This window comes from Laccaria bicolor, genomic scaffold (genome assembly GCF_000143565.1).
Source record: "Laccaria bicolor S238N-H82 LACBIscaffold_8 genomic scaffold, whole genome shotgun sequence".
NCBI lineage: Eukaryota > Fungi > Basidiomycota > Agaricomycetes > Agaricales > Hydnangiaceae > Laccaria > Laccaria bicolor.
Genome location: NW_001889879.1, coordinates 417,080 through 432,933, shown reverse-complemented (window position 1 = coordinate 432,933; position 15,854 = coordinate 417,080). Strand labels below are relative to the sequence as shown.

Below are 15,854 nucleotides of genomic sequence, written 5' to 3'. Positions count from 1 at the left end.
TTTTGCATCAGACTTTTGTTTTGAGGACAACATCGACCACGACCCCTCGCCGATGCCCAAATAGGAGATCACGAGTTGGACTTTCGCCGGCTCTTAGCTGCAGCTTGCAGTTCTTAGCTCGTCCTGACAAAGGCCCGCTGGATGTGAATGGCTTTGACTCTTCCTCATGTTTTCTGCCTCTTCTTCCCAACCTTTGTATCGTTTATCTTCTTGTGAGTTCAGCCCGTTCATACACAAGGTTTTGCATATTGATAACACCTTTGTGTAGGACGCTCATCACATTTTCGCTCCCCATCTCAAAGTCTCTGTATTTCCTCTATGCTTCCGAAGCAGGAGGTGTAAGATTCGGTATTTGGGGCTGGTGTCTTGACTCAGATCCTATTTGCATGAACCCCATGAGGTGCGAATCGCTGTTCTTTCGTCTTTTTATTGACTATGATTGAATCGCGGGTCGCTTATCCACCAGACTGGGGTATACATGGGAGCCTCAAATAGCTACGCCAATCACCAGCGCGCTGATCCTCTTCCCGATAGGTTTGTCCTGCAGGCCACATAGCTGACCCACCCCAACTAACCTTCTGGCTTCTTTCGCTATCAGCCTCCGTCCTCTGCTTCCTGACTATATTAACCCTCATACCGATCTCGTCCGGCCGCCCAGTAAAGAATTCCGGAAGGGTATTCATGGGTTTTTCTTTGTTTACTTTCTTCGTCGCCAAACTGGCGTTCATATTCACGATTGCCATGTGGGCTATTGCCAAAACTCGATTTCGGAGAGCAGGGTTTAAGTCGCATTTCGGTTCTTTGGTATGTTTTCAAGCATTTCTGTTACCATGCTTCCACTTTTGCTTGTGATGTTGATGTTTTTATGTAGCCCTGGCTATCCCTCTTCGCGATGCTTCTCCTTCTCTTGGCTGTCATCCTTGGTGCCGTCTTCCTCAAGCCTCTGAGCCCTCAAGTCGTGCAAATGAAGGACGTCAAAGGGCGTCCTTCACGGTCCCGATACCGAAGCCATTCTTGAATTTGTCGAGCCTTGGACGTCGTCGAGCGCGTCATAGTCATAACAAGTAGATCTAAACAGTGGGACGAGGAAGAGATTTTCACTCAATCATGATAGTTACGGTTTTACGACATTTTACGATACCACTGCTTGCTGTTTTTGCGCTCAAGATTAATAAATACTGGATATTTGAATATTTCAGTAAGAATTTTTCCGCAGAAACGGTCAAAAGGAAACATAGCGCCCGAGTCATAAAGATTTGAAGCGGAAGTATGTAAACAACGTGTGCTCGGAGCTCCGACCCGTTGATGACCAAGATATGACTCCGTCAAGTCAACTCTTCCCCTCCACTGCTCTCAAGTTTCAACATGACCTCGTATCTTCGAAGTTGGCTCTACTCGGGCACATCCGCTGTGCCAGAAACGAGCACTCCGGATGTCCCTTCTCTAAACAGGATATCCCCACCTCCGTCCGACGACGAGGGCGAAGCAACAGAGACAGAGCAAGACAAGGCTGATGACTCCCCACCAGCGTTTCCCAGCCTCAATAGTGCCCAGAGGGTGAAAACTCAGAAAATACCGAGCATCTTAACTGATACTCAGCTGATGCCTCCACCACCATTCCCCGGACTAGCTGTGCGCACTCCAGGTGTTCCCTTTCGGGCGGCTTCGTCTGGTTCTTCCCTCGCGGTCCCACCTACAACGACGAAAGCGCCTGTTAAGCCTTCGAAGAAGAGGGAAAAGGTGGCCCTCGCTCCGGGTCATAGTCCTCTTGACTGGGCGGCATTGAAGTCCTCCGGTCAGGACTTGCGGGTGAGTTCGCTTCCTTGGGCTTATCAATATGATATCGATCATCCGGCGTTTAGGGAGTGGATACACTTATGCGGATACCACCGTCCGTACTGAAACAGCATAATAAGCGCGATGATGCCTGGTCCGCCTTTAACGGGAAGGTCTACAACATTACACCGTATCTGCCATTTCACCCTGGTGGTGAGAAAGAGCTAATGCGTGTCGCTGGAAGAGATGGGACCAAGCTTTTTGGTGAGTCGCTCGAAATTCATCTGCATTCCTTCGAGCTGACAAGACAAATCCAGCCACAACGCACGCTTGGGTTAACGTTGATTTCATGCTCGATCAGTGTCTCGTGGGCTTCCTGATACCCGAACCCTCATGATAACCCAACCTCCGACGATGAATCGCAGAAGCCTATTTATTCTTACAACCGGCAGCTTCAATAGATGATCCACGATACCCTGAGGTGTTGGTGTATAGATTTTACATGGAAACTAAGAACCTAGACGCGTTTGACTTTGGATGTGTAACAATACCGTGTTCCACGGAGCAGATGCAGCAATCTCAAACATATCACTTGAGATCATAAAATGGTATGTTCCAAGAAATTATGAATTAGGATCATCTGAATCTAATGTTACACTGACACTGGTGACAAGAGGGGGAATACTCCCAACATCTCCCAACTTCAATTTGGTTTCGGCAAGAACCTTGTTCAGATCATGAGGAAACTTGGGAGGAGGGGGAGGAGGAGGAGAAGGAGGTTGTTGCAGAGATGCAAAAAGAACAAAAATATGATCCGCCATTCCAGCAAGCTGGATCAGCTGAACAACATTCTTGCCTTCATGAATGTGGTCTTCCAAATTCACGGAAGGACTTGTTGGTTCCTTTCAAACCATTATGAGCATACTTGCCTACAGCTGGCTGGCACATGAATGTGGACTCACCAAGTCAAAAGGTAACCAAGTATGACCATGGCCGGTCCCTGGGTTGACTTCAATAATCAGGTTGCCTGTTGGAGGCCAGCTTTCTTTGATGGTGGATAAAGCAATGGCAACATCCCCTGCAGAAGCTCCTGGTTGAATTGTTCCTTGGACTGATTGAACAAGATCTGTGGGCAGACAGAGAATCTGTAGACATAATCGTGGCTTGCCCATCTGCGAAGGTACAGTTCTTTTCTCCGATATCAAAGAACTGTTCATTGTCAGAAAGAGGGAACATTAATGGAGAGTTTGAAACTTACATTTCAGGAATATCCCATTTTGCTGCTGTTTCTTTGTCAATTTCAAAAGAACATTCCAAAATATTTGTATGTTTTGAGCCCATTTTGACAAACCACAAACCAGGAACATTGTGGCAGGAATTTGATAGAACTGGGGTCGGAGGGCGTGGTTGAGTAGCTGAGGTCCCATTCAAGTGATTTATTTTGGGTTTTCTCTCTTCTTCATTGAGCCCTTCAAGTGTCGATCTGGTCGAGGAGCGTCGAGGACTGTATATTATTGTTGATGCAGGGCGTGATTCTGGGAGTCTATGTCGTTTTCCTGTGCCAAGGCTTCCAGAAAGTGAGTGTGATCGTGACGGTGAGGGTGAACGTGAGTCTATTTCCGTGCGAGGCTGAGGACTTTCGTAACGTCTTCGTTTCGGGGAACGTGATTTCCGCGGAGTCTTATCTAGGCGCTCAATTGTCGGAGTTCGTTTCCGCATTGGGGGTGACTTGGATCGACGGATGGGGGAATATGGCTTTTTAGCTGAGCGACGAGGGGCTTCCGGATAGTATGGAGAGCGATGACGTGACGTGTAAAGGTCCTTGCGGGTTGGCGAAGCCTCTTTTTGATACCTGCTGATGGGAGAACGTGATCGTGAGCGTCCTCTTTTGACTCGTAGATGCTCAGGGCTGGGTGACCGTCCATTCCTGGCAGGTGAGCGGGCCCGACGAGATGAAAAGTCGGCGGAACGAGAAGTAGATGGCGGAGGCGGGGAATATCGACGACGAGAAGGGCTGTGTATCTTATCTGGGCGTGCATGGGAGCGAGAGTAAGGAGGCGAACGTGTACGACGTGGAGGAGATCGTGAAGGACTCCGGCGAGTAGCAGATGTGCTGCTGTGTGAGGTTCGACGGTCTGGGGCTACATGCCGTTTCGTCCTGTCAATGCCGTCTGACGATATATTGGGATCATGCCAGAGAGATGGTCGTCTTGGATCCAATGAGCCTTTGCTGCCCGAGTCCTTGAAAGCCAATGTAGTTGGTGTTCGTACGGGCGCGGGAGGTTTCTCCAACGAGTCCGAACGGCGGTCTGGAATTGACGACCGTCTTGGTCTTGCTTCTATCTGCATGTCCGATGAATCTCTCCTGTAATGGCTTCGCGCATAGTCTCGGTCAGACGTTCTTCCCGCCTCCACTTGGCCATTCAGTGAATCTTGTCGAGACGCATAGTCTTTTGTCGACGATCTTTTGGCTTCGTAACCAGCCCTTCGATTACGAATCTCCCTGAGTTGAAGATACTTGGACGATTCATCCGCCTTGTCTTTGGGTTTCAATTGTTCGTGGTATTTAGGTCCTTTCGCGATGGGTGCTTCGGTTTTGTTCTGTCCTTTCTTGAAATAGTCACCGTAACTTGGGCTTTTCATCAGTTCAATCTTCTTCAATTGAGATGAGCCTTGACGCATAGCACGAGGACCCCATGGCGGCGTCCGGTTTGCTTTCTCTACGGGCAGTGACTGACTCGACATCGAGCCAGATTCTTCTTGTGCAACCTGTGAACCATCAGCTTGGATACTCACTACCGGCTTCTTGACGGCCGTTGCATTCAGTGCCACCATTTCCCTCCTTATGCCGCGCATTTGCCCAGCAAACGAGGTACAGGCCTCGTCGTCCACAACACCGGATAGCGCCCTCTCAACGGACTCGGGACTTGGTATTGTTTCCTGTCCAAAATCGGTTCGACATTGGGCGTTTTGCGTGATGAGAGGCAGTAGCAGCTTCCTTACATTCAAAATAAAGTCAGGCGGCACTGGTAAACTCGGTTCTTCCCATTGGCCTTCTTCGGGGGATGAATGAGGCGAATTTCTGGTAGGCAATGCTTGTGGGGTCGTAGAAGAATTCATAGTTTGTTCCAGAGATCCGCCTTCAGTGGCAGGAACAAGAAAAGCGGGAGAAGAAGAGGAAGATGCAGCGGCATTCTGATGTTGGACTGGAGCATTTAAGTTATTGTCCCGTTCAGAAAATGTGAGCCCTGGAATTGCTTCGAGGTTTTTGTGCGCTGCCGAGCCTTCATCGGCTGGTTGACGATGGTCGCCATTGCTATCTTCAACGCGATTGTTCAGGGAGTCGTCGGAGATGGTTGGTGCACTTTCAACAATGCACTTTCCCGCCTCGTCGTGCACAGTGTCAATCTAACAAACGAGAATGCCAATCGATCGGTCGACATGAGCGAAACAAAGAAACAAGACATTCTGTGACATACAGCCATTGTATTGATTCCGGAAACTGCCACTGCCTCATGCCTTGCCTGATCAGTCCAAACATGACCATTGGGCGCCTCTTCAGCAATAGTTCCATCTGGTGCAGGTGTGCTATCAATATCCATGTCTTCCGAGTGTAGCATTATCGGAGTGTGCTGGGCTGCATAGAGCCCATTCCCGATTCTCTCGATCAACCGCTTTGGGCTCTCCTGGACTGCATTAGCGCGTTTTGTGGGGCTGCTGGCGGGGAGTATGGGCAGCTCAATCCTCTTGAGCAGGGATGGGGGTTCTGCAGATCGGAACCTGCGAAACGGCGCGGTTGGACCCTCCCCCCTTCTTTCCCCTCCGTTGCTCGGAAGAAAGTAAGCTTCTTCGCCGCAATTGCTCGAAGCAATGCTTGAGGCATCGCTGTCATAATCAGCGGGGGTGTTTTCCTCTCTCCTCGAGTTGTAAGTGAGCGAGGAAGCGCGCTTGTGGTGCCCCGAATGTCCGAGCTGATGATCTTCACGTTTCCAAACGAGGTTTGAAAAATATTTACGTTTGCCGCCAATTCTCGACTTGAGATCGGCCATCAGGTTAGAAGGGGGAAGAGAATACGTCTGTAGTTCAAATAAGCTCGAAAGACATGAGGTTATTGCGATGTTGCCTGCAGGCTTGTGCGCGGTGATTGGTTCAGAGGGGGTAATAATGATGGGGAACACCAGTACATCACCGCCAGTGGACCGTGGTACTTCCGAATAATGGATTTTTGTTGGCCCTTGCAACAAAGGTCAGCCATATTCTCTGCCAGTCAGCTCTTGGGCTTGGGCCACTGCAATCTTGAATATTATTCTTAGCTTGCAGGTCCAAGACATCTAGTAATGGCTTCTCCTGACTATCACGCACAAGGGTTCAAGGACATCATCGTTACTCTCGACGGAGCAATTCTGACAATCGTTCTCAATCGTGCAAAGCAGTGAGTGTTCTTCAGAGGACTCATTAGTTTACTTACATCGGACTGTACAGTCGAAATACATTTACAGAGAACATTGTCGATGAAACGACCACAGTCTTTGACTTGGCCGATAGAGACGACCGCGTTCGCGTAGTCATTCTCACAGCGGAGCATACCGCCCCCGCATACTGCGCCGGGGTAAGTCCAGTATTTTAGGGCCTTACTCTCGGTGCTAACCTGTTTGAAAGGCTGACATTTCCGGCGGCTGGAAAGTCCTCTGGCGTCCAGAGGCCGAGAAGGAGGGTGAACATGGTGAACTCAATCCCAAAACCGAACACGTCTGATCAACTGACTTTTTTTGTTACCTTAGCACATCGAGATGGGGGAGGGAAAGTCTCTCTTGCCATCATGAGGTGCCGCAAGATCACCATTGCAGCAATCAATGGCCATGCCGTGAGCTCACATCTGTGCTTTCTTGCATCTTTCTGAGCAAACATTTTGCCCACAGGCTGGAGTTGGGATGACAGCATTTCACCTTCCCTTTGACTTCCGCTTCGTCTGGGCTGGTGCAAAGCTCACATTCCCTTTTGTTCGACGTGGGATTGTTCCAGAGGGTATGTAATCCTCTTCCTCACTAAATTACCACACTGACGCACAAAACAAAACGATTCTAGCCACTTCAACTTACCTCCTCCCCCGTCTCATAGGACACTCCCGTGCCAACTCCCTCCTCCTCACAGGAGCAACCGTAACCCCCGAGTCTCCGTACATCAAGGATCTATACCACCAGATCCTGCCCACCCGTGAGGAAGTGTATCCCGCCGCCAAAGCCTTCGCGGAGGAGCTGGCAGCTAATACTTCTATGGTGTCGATCGCTTACACTAAAGGGCTGTTGCAGCACTCTGGAAGCTCGATTGAGGAAAATCATTTGCTTGATTCAAGGGGTATCAAGTTGGGTGCGATGTCGAATGATGGGAAGGAAGGGGTGCTGGCGTTCAAGGAGAGGAGACTGCCAAAGTTTAAGGATAAGTTGTCGGAGAATGTTTCGCCTTGGTATCCTTGGGTGAGTGCTTTTTACCCTGGGCTTGTTGCGGGTGAGAAGTTAACGGCTCGTACAGTGGAGGACAATTGATGTCAAGCATCGTCAATCCAAGCTCTGATCTTTTCGGAGAATCAACCCAATCCAGAGCCAAAAACGTCTCTGAGCAGAAGTGGATCGTCCTTGGAATTCATTAATGTCTGTATTTCTATTGATAAGTTATGTACAATAGTCCGCTTCCACTACACATTGAAATCACCAACAACCTCCCGTTCCTCTGTAACGAGAATGTCGCGTCTATGTTGATAGATTGCGCTAACCACCTCCCTTTCTACCCATCGTCGATCAGCGTCTTTTCCAATGGGTTTGAGGCTATAGTATAGTGACAACGCAGAAAGTGCACCACCATATGCGTGTGAAATGCCTTGAAGAACGACAATTGTTGAGAGTCAATCAATCTCAAATTTCAGCGTCACGCACCAGTATCGATGATGATGATTTTCCCTCCACATCTTGCCTTGATATTCTACACGAATAGGTTGAGCACTTAATCGGATGATATGATAATACAAACCTTGAAATCGGGAGTATGTCCCATGATCATCCTCCTCGTCCCAGTTTTGGCGAGCACCCTATCGACGTCCGCACACACTTTCTTGTCGGGATCCGTAGCCCAGCCTCGGTACCACAATGGGCCGTTACCATCATATAACCTTTCTTCTTCCTGTGTCGTACCTAAACAAACCGAGGGATTCAGATAATTAACAGTGAGGTGAAGCAAGATAACACAAACTCAGCGGGAGACCAGGGTATTGGTTTGGCGGATGAGGCGGGGGCGGTTGTCTTCTCTGCAGCTTAGCCAATAGGGAATCCGAAATCTGATTGATCCTCGACGGGAAAGGCGTCAACTCCGTATACGTCGGGGACAACCCACCATGTACGAAAGAAATGGCAGAGTGGGAAAGAGGTTTGCTAGAGTCGTAATAATAGCTTGGATCGAGCTCCCCGTCCGAATCTTTTTCGTAGTGGATTTTCATGGATTTGGGTGGGTATGGGGTGTTGGGTGGCCCGAGATATGCGTGGAGTGGGAGTCGGGAGGCGGTGGTGTAGTTTGCTGCCCATGAACGCCCGATGCGGCCTGTTGTTAGCATTTGTTGCCGTGCGGAGACGCTGCCGAAAGTTTTTATTTCTGTTGGGTATACGTATCTACGAGAGTGAACGTTAAGCATGGGATGGTCGACAAGAATAATATGGGCGGAGCGTTACCTCCAATCACCTTCCAGACGTGTAAATATGTTGTTTTAACGGAATAAATAGAATACATACCAATCACGTTCATCCATTCGTGGTTCCCAAGATGAGAGAGTACAGTCCCTCCAACAGCCGCCGCCTGCGAGCGGAGTTTGTCCATCCAAAAGAACAAGGGTATCGTATCGTCTCCCCTACAAGATATTTTAGCTGCACACCAAAAAAATACCGCAAAAACCAACAACCCACCTATCAATAATATCCCCCGTCTGCACAAAAAAATCAACATCGCCCGTCCAATCGCCATTCGAGTCCGTAATACCAGAGAACTGCAACACCTTTCGCGCATTCGGCAGGTCCCCATGCAAATCACCCACCGCAACTATATGCCTTGTAAAAGGCCTGCGCGCGGACGCTGGGTTATGTTCGGGGTGCTGGCGGTCTCCCTGTGGATGAAGGACCACCCCCGGCCATATCGAACTTGAGAGGATTTGGTACCAGCGCAGTTGCGCGAGGATTTCAGGTCGGGTTGATGTGTACTTTACGAGGTGGGGGACTAGGACGTGGAGTTCTGCAGCGTAGATCAAGTAGAAGGCGAAGAAGAATGATAGGCTCCCGAAGAGGATGACTGGAGTTCGTGGCAAGTTCATGATCATAGGTTGGAAAGGACTCCAAGTACCCAAGCAGCACTGTGGTAAGAGTCGCTTGACGACGTCGAAGCCAGCGTCGAGCACTGCCAGTACAGATCTGATCGGGATCTTGGATGCAAACACCTTTCAACACAATATTTCACTCGATAATACTTACGGGGAACTTGATAGTACAACGTTACATAAAGGCTTTTCTCTTCTCCGTCAAAAACTCCGTCGGAATCCCGCTGAAGACCCATCCCGTCCTCGAGGCCTTCAAAAACACCCTGCAGTGAAGTCAAATGATCAAGCGCCTCGCGCCTCTTGACCCTTCTTCTTCGTCTTCCGGACCCCTTCCACCTCCTTCTTCGTCGTCGGCGCATTGTTATATCCCGCCAGCAAATCCTCTTTCCCCTCCGCACCCTTCAGAGGCCCCGTCACTTCGTCACGCTCATAAAATGCCGTCGTCGACGTCGCTTCCTTCTCCTCATTGATCGTCACCGCCTCTTCGGTGAGTTGCGTGCGCACGTGTTCGACTGTACGAGCTTGGAGGTCGCTTGGTGTTCCAGGGGCTTGGTCCGCCTGAGCAGCGCAGGGTTCGACTGGGAACAATAAAGACGAGGGAGCGTGATAAAACGTACCTTCACATGAGCCTCGGACTCAGTGGCGAGTTCCTCGTTCCACCCTGGTGCGTTTTCGTGTGGGGGGGTTGGCTTGTGGTGTCGTTTCTCTGCCTCTAAAACCTGTTCACGTTTAAGAGATTGAATAAGTAAAAGTGTGGATTCCAACGTACGTTGGAATCTTTCTTGCTGTGCGCATACAAGAAATGGGCGGCGACGGGTTATATCATTCGCGTTCGTCTTCACCAGATGTCCAACTCACCTAGTACTTTTGCCCTTTGCCGAAGACGACGCAGTGGCCATGGCACGTCTAACAACTCCTCCTTGACGCAGTGCGACGGCACGAGAAGCAGAGAACGGGTTGTACATGGTTGGTTATGAATGCAAAGAAGAAAGATATTGTAAAGGTTTCGGATGAGGATATTTAACAACTCCAAAACCTTATCATCTTCCTGCATTATGACGTCACACGTGATTCGGTCATTTTATGTGCAGAGGTCAAACAGCTCAAGAGCGTTCAAGCGTAGGCACGAACAGAAACAATGTAGTATTAGAAAAAACGGGACGTAAAAAGGAAAAGAAATCGGATCTCAGAAAGAAGGAAGAGGTATATCCGATATCGAGTAAAAGTGAGGTTACACAGTTCTTGGTCTGATTTTGGCGTGCCTGGATGCACAAGGGCTCTAGCAAGTCTCTTCTCAATAATCATTGTACACTGACGAAGTGTATGTACGTTATTATCATCACTGCGAACAAAAAAAAGATGGTGAACAACGACGATGAGAAGTGAGTAACTCCAAGACAAGCAGTACATACCAAGAAGTAATCAGGTACACGTCGTGAAACGAGGGGTTCCCCGGCCCGCGGAGCTGGATCGAATTGTAGGCTGCATGGTGGGGTTATTAGTTGGAAAACGAACAAAGACTGAGAAGGAGGGAGAACGCACAAGCTGTATGATAATTTTTCATCTATCTCCATGATCGCCGCTTGGTTGCCGCATCGGTAGCAATAATTTGGAGCACTAAAGATCGTCACCACGTTCCGGTCCTGACCCCAACTGTAGCCTTGATGACGAGACAGATATCAGTACAGGAGCAAATCAGGAAGCAAAGGAGCGCACCCTCCATAACTAGCTGATGGGCTCTTGCTACAAGTGTTAGACCATTATTGTGGTTAAATGCTTCTGAGATGTCCTGGCCGAACGTGTAGCCCGCCCCACGCGGTGATATTCCCCACCCGCAACGATCGTCGGGATCAGACCATAGCAGATCGCACATCGGCCCTTCATGCGGAACCTCTTGCACACGGTCAATAGAGCGTACATGGTCGAGAGTGTCGATTGAGGGTGACAGGCCACCATGCAAACAGAATATCTATTTGAAACAGCAGTTGGTTAATCAAATCGAGATGCGGAGGCGGGCCCTGAGCGGCACATAAAAGTCACTCACTTGGTTGTCGATAAGGGCAGTAAGGGGGAGGAAATCGAAAAGATCTGTAAAGAACCGCCAAACATTGGCGTTCCCGTATTTGCGGAGGCATTCGTCGTAGAATCCGTACACTTGCGTGATTTGCCTTGACTCGTGGTTCCCGCGTAGGATGGTGACACGGTCGCGATAACGCAGTTTGAGGGCGACGAGGAGCGTTACTGTCTCGACGGAGTAGTATCCACGGTCAACATAGTCACCCATGAATAGGTAGTTTGTATCGGGCGAGTTGCCTCCGATTCGAAAGAGCTCTGAGAGATCGTGCTGATTGCAGATGGGTCGGACGGTGTGGGGTTTGAAGGAGGGGTTACGAGACGCTCAGTGTGAGCGAAAGGGTTTATACAGGGAGGATAGACGCACGAATTGGCCGTGGATATCACCACAGACCGTTACAGGACATCTCACTGGCTGAACGTTGGACTCCTCCATCAAGATTTCGCGGGTCTGTACAATCAAATCATCAGAACATTGTTTCCTGTGCCTGCACAACCACAGCGCAGTGGCGCGCTACAAGGAATCACCTTGTCGCAGAGTCGTTTGACATCGGCCTCTGTGAGCTGTTTGCATTGGCTGAGCTGTTCGATCCAGCCATCGATTTCGTGTTCCATAAGAGAAGAGAATCGAAAGACAATCGTGAAAATGAACAAGTGAAGTTGACGGGGTTCTGATGAAAGATGTAATTGCGAGCAAAGTTGTTCAACACGATTGAAGAATGCAATCAATGTCACACGCAAGTCACAAAAGATTAAGACAAGACTTTTGTTCGACGCGCTCTTGCCACGACCATGGATCCAAACTCTGCCGTCTACGCTACTGACGAGGTACCATTTTCTTCAATAAAATCATACAAAACTTACTTTTCTTGTGCAGTATGGACGACCTTTCATTATTGTTCGCGAACAAGCGAAGAAAACACGTACTCATGGCATCGAGGCTATCAAGGTACCATAATCAAATCGCAGTTTGTCTTTTTCAAACTACATCCCTCTAGTCGCATATTCTCGCTGCACGTACAGTAGCGAACATCATCCGGACATCGCTGGGACCGCGAGGTATGTCCCAAAGCTCCCCCATCCCCATAGTGCTCATTCGTCGGCAGGCTTGGACAAAATTCTGATATCACCCGACGGTGAGATTACGGTAACTAACGATGGCGCTACGATCCTTGGTCAAATGGAAGTCGAGCATCAGATCGCCAAGCTCCTTGTTCAGCTGTCAAAAAGTCAAGATGATGAGATCGGGGATGGGACGACTGGTGTCGTTGGTGCGTAAAATCTCTCTTTTTCACATACATTCAGGTTGTTGATGCTTAGATATATTTAGTACTTGCTGGTGCTCTTCTGGAACAGAGTGAAGCCCTTTTGGACCGAGGGATCCACCCCATCCGAATTGCAGATGGTTTTGAACGTGCATGTGCAGTTGCCGTTGAGCACCTGGAAAGCATCTCCGACCGCATCGAGTTCTCAAAGGAAAGCACAGACAATCTTCTCAAAACAGCAATGACCAGTCTCGGAAGCAAGATGCAAGTGTTATCCACTGACCTACCAAATTTATTTTTACCCTATTTGTAGTGTATCAAAAGAACACCAACAGTTCGCACAAATTGCAGTAGACGCAGTGCTAGCAGTCGCCGATCTTGAGCGACGCGACGTGCCGTTCGACATGATCAAAGTCGACGGCAAAGTGGGCGGATCGCTTGCAGACACCACACTCATTCGCGGTGTCCTCATCGACAAGGACATGTCACACCCCCAAATGCCACGTACAGTCAAAGACGCGCGTTTAGCCATCCTGACATGCCCCTTCGAGCCCCCTCGCCCCAAGACGAAGCACAAGCTTGATATCACCAGTGTGGAGGAGTATAAGAAACTCAGGGAGTACGAGAAAGAGAAGTTTGCGGACATGATCAAGCGAGTGAAGGATACTGGCGCGAATTTAGTCATCTGTCAATGGGGCTTTGATGATGAGGCCAACCATTTGTTGATGCAGAACGAATTGCCCTCTGTGAGATGGGTTGGAGGCCCAGAAATCGAGGTTTGTAGTTTGATCTATTCATGTATCGTTTGATTGACGTCTCATCTTTTCTTTCCTTCCCAGCTCATCGCCATTGCGACACATGGGCGAATCGTTCCCCGCTTTGAAGACCTCACCAAAGAGAAGCTGGGCAAAGCGGGCATTGTACGAGAAATTTCGTTCGGTACAACTCGCGATAAGATGCTCGTCATTGAAGAATGTGCAAACACGCGTGCTGTTACCATCTTTGTGCGCGGAAGCAACAAAATGGTACCCTTTCCCGCTCATCTTCTTTAGAGTCTCGTTGATGATGTTTTTCTCCCACTATAGATCGTCGATGAGGCCAAACGTGCACTCCACGACGCCATTTGTGTCGTTCGCAACATGATCGTGGATAACCGCATCGTATATGGAGGTGGATCAGCGGACATCAGCTGCGCAATTGCTGTTTCAAAAGCCGCTGATGAGGTATGTCCAGCCGGCCTCACGTTCTCTTTTAGTTTTTCATAACCTCGTAACAGATTCCCTCTATCGAACAATACGCGATGCGAGCCTTTTCCTCCGCACTCGACGCTGTCCCTCTCGCTCTGGCAGAAAATAGCGGTCTTTCGCCGATAGAAAACCTCACAGAGGTTCGCAGCCGGCAGATCACGGAGAAGAATTCACGGTTGGGCATTGATTGTAATGGACGAGGGGAAAATGGTGCGTTCAATCCATTCGCAACTCAGTAGACGCTGAATACTATGATGTTTAGATATGAAGAAGCAGTCTGTGTACGATCCCCTCATCTCAAAGCGGCAGCAGTACCTCCTTGCAACACAGGTTTGTGTTTCTTTTGCTCTTCACTGCCTCAGATTGCTTGCTAAAATGGTTTCCTTTCTAGCTGGTTCGCGCCGTGCTCAAAATTGGTTAGCCAAACCTTTGTTACTATCGTGATATCCACTGACCATTACTCTATCGCCCATTTAGATGATGTGATAACAGCAGGACAATCTGATGATTAGACAAGTAGAACGTGCTTGTTTGGAAGTAGCAGTGATCAGAGCAAAGCATACATGCTGGTTAATGGAAAACATCCCATTCAATGTCAGTCGAAACAAGAGGAAAGCAAGTGCCCTCCCGAAAGTGAGTATTCACCATCAGTTGAAATTATTCCAAGCCTGGATGGACAGAAAGAAGAGAATGAAATGAGAAGCCTGCTTCAGTTATAACCCTTTGTGAGCATTGTGAGCGTGATACTGAGATAACTAACAGCAGAGGAAAAGGAAAAGGAAGAGGGAACTTGGGTGATGAGGTGCATCAACTTCGCCCTAAACATCGAGAATCCGTTTAGCTATCTGCCAAGCTGCCAATGAAATACTGTGCATCGGGACCTGCTTGATCAAGCCTATTCCCAGCCCTGAGAAGAATCCTCGCCATCCTGCCCGCGTCCACACACGCGCTACAGTTTCTCGAAAACCAATAATTCTATCAGGAGAGCCAGCACCGCTCGCTTGTTGAGTACGTCGAACAACTTCCAATGGGTAAGTCGCCACCTGAGAAACAGTCCCTGCAATTGCCCCAACTGCCAGATGTATCTGAGTCTGATGTGAACACAATGTTTCGGCACTGAGGTGCTCGCGCGAGTGCATCCAGTGTTGTCTTGACCCGGTTGACCCCGTCAAAATAAAGGTCAAGTCAAAGGGTCGGCCCGGTTATCATGGTTGTGGGAGTATAAAAGGAAAGAGAAAAAGAGAAAAAGGAGGGATTTCCTGACTTATAGTAACCTTTCTCTTGGTAAAAATTCCAGAAAATTACCACAAAATACATACTTACAGTGGCCACCAACATGTGAGCATGACATTAATTGTTATACCACTTTTTCATGATACTTCTGATGGCGAAGAATCAAAGTATGTACATACACTGACTGGGCAAAAAGAATGTCCCATCATTTTTTGGACAAAGTTAGTCCTGTAACGCAAGAACCACACATTTTGAGAACTACAGTCTGGTGTATAAAACATAGCCAAAAAGGTGTAGATTGTACATACCAAGTCTGGGGATGAACAAGTGAAAAGTCATGATAAGGCAGGGAATTGACTGTGACAAGTGCCAAAAATGGGATGTAACAGAGTGGGAAATTCTGAATGACTGCAACCTACTGAAAGCAATTCACAACTTGAGGAAGAGATATTTTGAACACTGGATCTCCCTGCTATTGTTATAAGCTTCATAAAGTCTCTGGGCTAGAAAATTTTATATCCTCCTCTAAAAGGTAAATTTGAACCTGTTCTCCATTTTATGTATTTTTCACTCAATATATTTGTTGGAATGAGGTAAAATGACTCCCCATCAATGTTTGTAGTGTGTATAATACAAAGGTTGGTAGAAATATTAAAATGAACATTGCATGATGTCCGTAGAAGCTAATTTCCAGAGTTTTTCTGGAAGTAAACAAGTATCTACAACATTGGTCCTTCTTTTCTGCAAGAAGAAAAAATGCTACCATCCTTTTGAATTGATCCATGGAGACTCAGGATGTCTTTTAAACAATGCCTAAAGTATAGCATGATAGCAAATAAATTTACACTGGGTATAACTTGAAAAGTCCCAAATAAAAGTACATCTTGCATAGAGCAAGAAAGGTGTGCC

The 15,854-nt window shown here is 48.3% G+C and overlaps 8 protein-coding genes across 8 annotated transcripts; 3 read left to right on the top strand and 5 right to left on the bottom strand.

The window, feature by feature from the left end:
- The first annotated feature begins 25 nt into the window (after positions 1-25).
- Positions 26-1,196, top strand: LACBIDRAFT_317946 (uncharacterized protein). Its single transcript, XM_001879387.1, has 5 exons — positions 26-212; positions 269-400; positions 467-534; positions 599-804; positions 872-1,196. Exons 1-5 carry the CDS (start codon positions 148-150, stop codon positions 1,016-1,018), a joined length of 618 nt encoding a protein of 205 aa, XP_001879422.1. The 5' UTR covers positions 26-147; the 3' UTR covers positions 1,019-1,196.
- Positions 1,197-2,391: 1,195 nt separating this feature from the next.
- LACBIDRAFT_293686 (uncharacterized protein) lies at positions 2,392-3,226 on the bottom strand. Its single transcript, XM_001879139.1, has 3 exons — positions 3,035-3,226; positions 2,739-2,985; positions 2,392-2,678 (listed from the first exon to the last, which is right to left on the bottom strand). The coding sequence occupies exons 1-3, from the start codon at positions 3,115-3,117 to the stop codon at positions 2,400-2,402; spliced, it is 609 nt and encodes a 202-aa protein (XP_001879174.1). The 5' UTR covers positions 3,118-3,226; the 3' UTR covers positions 2,392-2,399.
- A 235-nt stretch (positions 3,227-3,461) lies between these two features.
- On the bottom strand, positions 3,462-5,825 carry LACBIDRAFT_325595 (uncharacterized protein; the record flags this gene model as incomplete). The annotated part of the gene is made up of 3 exons (XM_001879138.1): positions 3,462-3,917; positions 4,048-5,184; positions 5,256-5,825. The coding sequence occupies 3 exons, from the start codon at positions 5,823-5,825 to the stop codon at positions 3,462-3,464; spliced, it is 2,163 nt and encodes a 720-aa protein (XP_001879173.1).
- A 288-nt stretch (positions 5,826-6,113) lies between these two features.
- On the top strand, positions 6,114-7,347 carry ECH-2 (enoyl-CoA-hydratase, peroxisomal; the record flags this gene model as incomplete). The annotated part of the gene is made up of 7 exons (XM_001879386.1): positions 6,114-6,208; positions 6,259-6,385; positions 6,436-6,499; positions 6,558-6,640; positions 6,696-6,801; positions 6,862-7,250; positions 7,306-7,347. 7 exons carry the CDS (start codon positions 6,114-6,116, stop codon positions 7,345-7,347), a joined length of 906 nt encoding a protein of 301 aa, XP_001879421.1.
- A 65-nt stretch (positions 7,348-7,412) lies between these two features.
- LACBIDRAFT_189922 (uncharacterized protein) lies at positions 7,413-9,124 on the bottom strand (the record flags this gene model as incomplete). Its single annotated transcript, XM_001879137.1, has 7 exons — positions 7,413-7,650; positions 7,707-7,752; positions 7,801-7,961; positions 8,020-8,432; positions 8,493-8,502; positions 8,553-8,668; positions 8,724-9,124. The coding sequence occupies 7 exons, from the start codon at positions 9,122-9,124 to the stop codon at positions 7,469-7,471; spliced, it is 1,329 nt and encodes a 442-aa protein (XP_001879172.1). The 3' UTR covers positions 7,413-7,468.
- A 285-nt stretch (positions 9,125-9,409) lies between these two features.
- Positions 9,410-10,092, bottom strand: LACBIDRAFT_317941 (uncharacterized protein; the record flags this gene model as incomplete). The annotated part of the gene is made up of 4 exons (XM_001879136.1): positions 9,410-9,685; positions 9,745-9,846; positions 9,897-9,912; positions 9,986-10,092. 4 exons carry the CDS (start codon positions 10,090-10,092, stop codon positions 9,410-9,412), a joined length of 501 nt encoding a protein of 166 aa, XP_001879171.1.
- Positions 10,093-10,255: 163 nt separating this feature from the next.
- On the bottom strand, positions 10,256-11,815 carry LACBIDRAFT_385283 (serine/threonine specific protein phosphatase Sit4; the record flags this gene model as incomplete). Its single annotated transcript, XM_001879135.1, has 7 exons — positions 10,256-10,469; positions 10,540-10,609; positions 10,670-10,787; positions 10,844-11,096; positions 11,172-11,471; positions 11,568-11,651; positions 11,729-11,815. 7 exons carry the CDS (start codon positions 11,813-11,815, stop codon positions 10,467-10,469), a joined length of 915 nt encoding a protein of 304 aa, XP_001879170.1. The 3' UTR covers positions 10,256-10,466.
- A 177-nt stretch (positions 11,816-11,992) lies between these two features.
- Positions 11,993-14,224, top strand: LACBIDRAFT_317939 (uncharacterized protein; the record flags this gene model as incomplete). Its single annotated transcript, XM_001879385.1, has 12 exons — positions 11,993-12,028; positions 12,078-12,149; positions 12,199-12,259; positions 12,307-12,471; positions 12,531-12,729; positions 12,779-13,241; positions 13,305-13,490; positions 13,551-13,688; positions 13,742-13,922; positions 13,975-14,042; positions 14,104-14,128; positions 14,190-14,224. 12 exons carry the CDS (start codon positions 11,993-11,995, stop codon positions 14,222-14,224), a joined length of 1,629 nt encoding a protein of 542 aa, XP_001879420.1.
- Positions 14,225-15,854: the final 1,630 nt, after the last annotated feature.